We start from the raw sequence: 6,526 nt of genomic DNA on the forward strand, positions 1-6,526 counted from the left end.
TTAGAAAGCTTTCCTCTGTAGTATTCTCCTCTAGAATCACTGCCAAGCAACTCTATCTCACTGAATGACCGAGTTGAAGATGAAAGTTGAGAAAATGTGAAGCGGCGTGGTTTGTTTGGAGGCCTTGACAAGTGAATCTCTGTCTCCACTGAAGTCTTTATCTTGGTAGCATTTCTCCTGTGCCTGCTGATGAAGTAAAAGCCAAGGAAAAGAGCCAGAGCCAATGCCACAGATGCCATAAAAATCAAAAAGCTTCTTGGTGGCTCATTCTTAGAAGACTTCTCAGTAGTTGGTGCTGCTGTACTATTCTCAAGTAAGATCTTACCCTGGCAGGTTTCAGATGAAGGGAAGCGCAGAAAAGCTTGGCTTACAGAAGTGAAGTTCCAAGAGAGTATGTTGTGGATTTGTGTATGGTTACCAGTGGAAGCTGAGAACCCCACAAACATGTACTCGTTCAGATAAGGAGAGAGATCCACAGATTCTGAGAAGATAGGAGTGGAAGAATAAATTGGAAGAAATTGGATGAATTTGGAAGAAATTGGCAGCAGGTTGCCATCAAAATGCAGCGGTAGTGCTGGGTAGTGCCATCAATCTCCAATTTCTGAAATTGATTTTCAATTTGTATGAACCTACAAAGAAGGAGAACGAAATTTTCTCAAACCCTAATTCAAACAAGTTGAATTCCCAGTTCAATTTCTGAATTTGTTTTTTTTTTTAAAATACAATAAAATAGACACGTCAAAATACACTAAAGAAGTCCACGTCATTTAAAAACCAACGTCACTATGCCACATCAACCTAACACTAACGCTGTTGAGACGCCGAAAAAGAAGAGGACTTATTTGAGATTCTGGACGAAAATAGGGACCTACGAAAACATTAAACGAAAATAAAATGTGATTTTATGACAAAAATACTCAAATATAATTTTATTTATACTAAAAAATAATAGATTTTAGAAGGAGTTATTTTTCGGCGGAGAAACCTCCATTAATTACCGGCGAGTACATTTAAAACCGTGGGTACTTTTTTATTTTTATTTGTAATTATTAAATATTATTGTTCTCCCGCCTTGGTTCCTTCGTTCCTTCTTCTAATTCTTAATTATCTAAGCATTGATTCCCTCCCTCCTTGCTGCCTTCGTGAAATTTTCCCCCAAACCCTCAATCTTCCCCTGCTTCGTGTTCGTGGAACGTCTTCCCCTACTTGGGCTGAGCGTCGAGGTCGAGACGGCGAGTCGTCGAGGTCGAGACGGCGAGTCGTCGAGGACTCTGCTGAAGGGTACCCCTCAAACTCCTCAATTTTATCTCTTCAATCTTCATGTTCTTTTGGTATGCAGTACCTCGAATCCACACACGCTTTTGGTTGGTGCAAGGACCGTCGCCATCCCTTTCTCCATGGTCAGTCACTCAATTTCTAAAACCATTTTTTTTCAAATTGAATGTTCTAGGGTTTTTATTTTGGGAATTATTGGGCAATGTGGAAACTCCGTTACATATTTTGTTGTTTTCAACTACAGAGGTGTGATCCGTTTGGTGATTTTCATTAACGATGTTTGTAATCGTGGTTTACTGTCATGATTTTTTTGTGATTCCTTATTCATTGTTTAATTTTCTGATACAGCTCCTAAGGTTGAGCCGGTTGAGTCTGAATGACTGTCTTGTGGATAAATAAAAGGTACTTTCAAACATTATTTCTGTCATTTTTCTTGTTTTATATGAATTGTTATTGTTAAATGAATCAATCTCAAATGAGCTATTCACGTTTGGGTTTTTGACTATTTTTGGTTGAATGGAAATGGTGTAATGCAAACCTCATCTTTGCCTAGGATTAAGTGTATATTTGAATTAACCTTTCTGGAAGCACGTTAGCTAAAGAAACTAGAATGAACAATGAGTTAGCTCTTTCGTAAATTAAACTTAGCTTGTGTGTAAATTGTTTTTAACTCATCCAGTAGCTGATTTGGTTTACGAGGGAATTTATTTCCTTTTTTTTTCTTATTTTCTTTTCAATTCTAATTCATTTTTAGTTAGAACTCTTGAGTGATTTATGTTCATGGTTTCTATTGGTTTTATATTGGCTTTTGATGGCCTAATGCAACCATGAATTTGGAACGACAATGAGATCATTGGTGGAGTTTAAAAGTGACATATTTTATGCTTTTTGAATGTGAAAAGAAAGACATTTGACATTTAAAGTTAGACAGAGTGTTCCCATCTGTCATATATGAAACAAAAACCAGAACAAACAAATTAGTTAATGAGCTTCTCTGCTACTCAGATAGCTTTATATGAAATGGTAGCTTTTGAAATTAATAAGCCATCACCTGCAGATGAGGCTTGCAAATGTGAAAGTTGGAAGAAAGGGAAACCTTAATGTTGCCACTGAGGTATATGATTGTTATTTGGTGCTGTTGAACAGTATTTGTCACATTATTTTACAGAAACTTAAAAGTGCTCATCATAAACAGATATTTCAAGTGGCACCTTCTCTTCACATGGTTGAGGTACGGAAGGCAAAAGGAGACACATTGGAGTTCCATAAGGTGTTCTTCTGTCCCCTTCTTTGCTCAATTGCTTTACATAGTCTTTGCTTGCCACTTCATAAATAACTGTTCTTGGGTCAATTTTAATGATAATTTAAAAGGATTACTCTATAATTTTAAACTTCTCTCTACAAAGGAATAATTTTCCCTGGAAGAATACATCATTAGTTAGATGGGAAAGGAGAATCAGAATTATTCATTTGTCAATATCAGATCTTTACTTTTTATATATATTTGTACCAATAAGAATATGTTTCTGCTTAGCTTATAATTACATATTTATAAAAGAAAAGAAAAACATGAAATCAAGTTTCTTATATCCTCATCATGAAGTTGTTGTTGAATTAAGAAAGGGAAGTAGATCTTCTCTTGTTCTTGAATGACAAGGTAAGGCCCTGCGGGAAAAGAATCTAATTGAAATTGTTTGGTTGATCTTCTGCAGTTTTACAAGAAGCTTTCAACAAGCCTGGATGTTGTTGTTTGGAAAACAGAAGATGATGTGCAAATGAGAAAAAAAAATTGATATTGATATTGATGTTATTATTATTATTATTATTATTATTATCAAGTGTAATTTTCTTCATTTCTGAAGTTCTACTATTTTCCAATTTCTTCATTCTTATTTCCTCTAAGGTTCCTTCCTGTAGGTTTGTTTGGAAATTCCATAGTACTCATAATGTATTTTGTACCATGCTATTATTTTTGAAAGCATGCAATGTAAGAATTTTACTCATCAACACTTTCAGCTATGTTCATAAAACAAAATTTGTAAGAAAATCTGAATATTGTATATACCTATATATTTATCTTTTTATCTTGCGTTTACTGTTACTTTCCTTCTCTCATCTTTGTCCAGCAACATGGTAAGCTCATTACAGCAACTAGAAACTCAAAACAGAAGATTAAGAGAGAAAGAAGGTAAAAGAATATATATATATATATATATATATATATATATATATATATATATATATATATATATATATATATATATATATATATATATATATTATTTTGACAGAAAAACAACCTATGTTTGGAATATAATAGAGTAGTTTGGATTGAAATCGAGATTTTTTTGGCTTTTACATGCAAGATACGTTGGATTATTTGATGTTCAATTTACTTTTGTATTCTGGTCACTGGTAGCTACTTAGAATTGTGAAAGAATTGTGTTTTTCACAGTTGAAATCTTCACTCCTGCTCCACATAGATGGAATAAGTCCAGTAGCTAAAGATATTGGGCGCCAGGTACAATAAATCTTAACAACTTTCATGACAAAAAAAAAAGAGGTTATGATAAGAAAAACGTAGTTTACCCAGTTCACAAATTTATTTTAAGAAAAAAAATACTTATGATTTGGAGATATATGGGTGCATGAGTTGTGAAAAAAAAAGATTTCCATTTTCGATTAGGAATTTGATGATTAAATAAAAGGTAATAATTGTACAAAAAATGTTTTGTTTAATGTTGGTTTTTTGGTTTAAAGAAGTGTGTTAGTGTTTTGGTTGTAATACAAAAAACATTTGTCAGTTACATCATGATCATGTGCTGACTTATAAAACTCGGTTGCTTTATTTCCTTATTTGCATGATATTACACCGTCCATTAGAATGATATTATGTGAAAATTATGGAATTGACATGTGGATCCATCTATACCATGGGAATGAGAAAAACTACCAATCTGTCAATTTAAGTGTCAGATATTGACGATTATAACCTCTGGAAAACAAGGTTGAAAAAAACCCAGGATAGGTAAGATAGTGGTGGCAATATTCCATTAGGACTAAATTCACTTAGATCTGACCTTCTTTTTGCGTACAAATCCAATAGAAAGAACGATATTCTATAGCTAAAAAATTTCCTTACAAATGCTCAAATTATCTATCTCTTAAAAGACTTTGTTGGAAAAATTACTTAAGTTTATTTATACGTGGATGTCAACAAAATAACACTTATAGTTTTTATGGTATATTTAAGAGCCACATATTTAACAGTCGTTATCTAAAGGCAATAAATATTGGCCACATTCTGGCGATGACAAACAGTATGGATGACAAATTTACATGGAGAAGTTGTTTCCCATAAGTAAGTCCCTAAATCTGTAGATAAATATATTAAATGCCCCTGGTTGATGCATTCATTCATCTTCTTTTTCACCGTTCCTCCTAGATCTATCATCTTATATCATATATGGTCATGGATGTTCACCACTACCACCCTTTCTCTGTTTACTTCATTGCTTCCATTCTCTTTGTTTTCTTCATCTTATACAAATTAGTTCAAAGCTGGAGTTCAAGCAACTCCTCTAGCAATTTACCTCCAGGACCTACGACACTGCCTCTCATAGGGAACTTGCATCAGTTGGTAGGTTCATTGCCACATCACTCCTTAAAACTTTTGGCAGATAAGTACGGACCGTTAATGCACCTGAAACTAGGAGAGGTATCCAACATCATAGTCACTTCACCGGATATAGCCCAAGAGGTTCTGAAAACACATGATGTTAATTTTTCTGATAGGCCAAACCTTGCATCGGCTAGAACAGTTTCTTACAACAATACCAACATAGTCTTCTCTCCATATGGAGAATATTGGAGACAGGTACGAAAGATATGCACGGTGGAGCTACTAACGACAAAGCGAGTGCAATCTTTTCAGTCCATAAGGGAAGAGGAGATGGTAGAACTGGTTAAGAAAATAGCTGCAAGTGAAGGCTGTGCTGTTAATCTCACCCAGAACATTTTCCCGATGACTTACGGAATAGCGGCACGAGCGGCTTTTGGTAAAAAAAGCAGATATCAACAAGTTTTCATTTCAAAGATTGAGGAGCAATTGAAACTCATGGGAGGGTTTTCGCTAGCTGATCTCTATCCTTCTAGCAGAGTGCTTGAAATAGCGGAGAGGGTGAAGTTTGAGAAAATTCACAAAGAGATTGACAGGGTTTTGCAAGACATCATCGACGAACACAGAAATAGAAGTGAGTGTGAAGTAGTGGAAGATCTGGTCGATGTTCTTCTCAAGTATCAACAGGAAAACGATTCTGAAAGTGTCTTAACTGATGACAACATTAAAGCGGTCATCCAGGTTAGTGTCTGTATGAAACTTCTAACTAGATAAGATGTCAAATAATTCATGATTTAAATGAAAGATTGATGGAATTCTCATAGGAAAATTCGCTCTGTTATGGATCTTCTAACTTATATGTCAGTCAAGTGTCTCGTTATTTCTAACAAAAACACATTTATTTGTAGATAAATAATAACATTAATCCATATTTTTCAGGACATATTCGTCGGTGGAGGAGAGACTTCATCTTCCGTAGTGGAATGGGGGATGTCAGAATTGATAAGAAACCCAAGGGTGATGGAAAAAGCACAAGCTGAGGTGAGAAGAGTGTATGGTAAGAAGGGATATGTGGATGAGACAGAATTACAGAAATTGATATACTTGAAGTCCATAATCAAAGAAACATTGAGGTTGCACCCACCTGCACCATTGTTAGCTCCGAGAGAAAGTAGAGAAAGGTGTGAAATCAATGGATATGAGATATCCTCTAAGACAAGGGTAATTATCAATGCTTGGGCAATTGGAAGAAATGCTGAGTATTGGACTGAAGCTGAGAGTTTCAAACCTGAAAGGTTTCTCAATAACTGTATCGATTTCAAAGGTGCAGACTTTGCATTTATGCCATTTGGTGGTGGAAGAAGGATCTGCCCAGGCATCACATTTGCCATCCCGAACATTGAGTTGCCACTTGCTCAGCTACTTTACCATTTTGATTGGAAGCTTCCGAACAATATGAAGAATGAAGAACTTGACATGACCGAGTCTGGTGGAATTACTCTCAGAAGAAAAAATGACCTCTGCTTGATCCCCATCACTCATCAAACTCAAATGTAATAACTAAGGCTACGTTATGAAAATTTATGTTACATAAAGTGTTTACTCAAATATAAAAATTACAGGGTTCGAATT

At 35.0% G+C, this 6,526-nt stretch overlaps 1 protein-coding gene and 1 long non-coding RNA gene across 2 annotated transcripts; both read left to right on the forward strand.

Annotated features, from left to right (window-relative positions):
* Window positions 1-1,063: 1,063 nt before the first annotated feature.
* Window positions 1,064-3,278, forward strand: LOC108342623 (uncharacterized). Its single transcript, XR_001833403.2, has 5 exons — window positions 1,064-1,400; window positions 1,624-1,677; window positions 2,333-2,389; window positions 2,471-2,545; window positions 2,988-3,278. It is a non-coding gene; the product is annotated as an uncharacterized LOC108342623 (long non-coding RNA).
* Window positions 3,279-4,626: 1,348 nt separating this feature from the next.
* Window positions 4,627-6,526, forward strand: LOC108342024 (cytochrome P450 71D10). Its single transcript, XM_017579726.2, has 2 exons — window positions 4,627-5,635; window positions 5,834-6,526. Exons 1-2 carry the CDS (start codon window positions 4,742-4,744, stop codon window positions 6,449-6,451), a joined length of 1,512 nt encoding a protein of 503 aa, XP_017435215.1. The 5' UTR covers window positions 4,627-4,741; the 3' UTR covers window positions 6,452-6,526.

The sequence above is a fragment of the Vigna angularis genome, chromosome 6 (assembly GCF_016808095.1).
Source record: "Vigna angularis cultivar LongXiaoDou No.4 chromosome 6, ASM1680809v1, whole genome shotgun sequence".
In the NCBI taxonomy this organism is placed as follows: domain Eukaryota; kingdom Viridiplantae; phylum Streptophyta; class Magnoliopsida; order Fabales; family Fabaceae; genus Vigna; species Vigna angularis.

Excerpts from the sequence above, each read along its gene's own strand:
- LOC108342024 (XM_017579726.2), top strand. The coding sequence starts at position 4,742 with ATGGTCATGGATGTTCACCACTACCACCCTTTCTCTGTTTACTTCATT. Across the intron at positions 5,636-5,833 it reads ACATTAAAGCGGTCATCCAG|GACATATTCGTCGGTGGAGG; the intron begins GTTAGTGTCTGT and ends CATATTTTTCAG.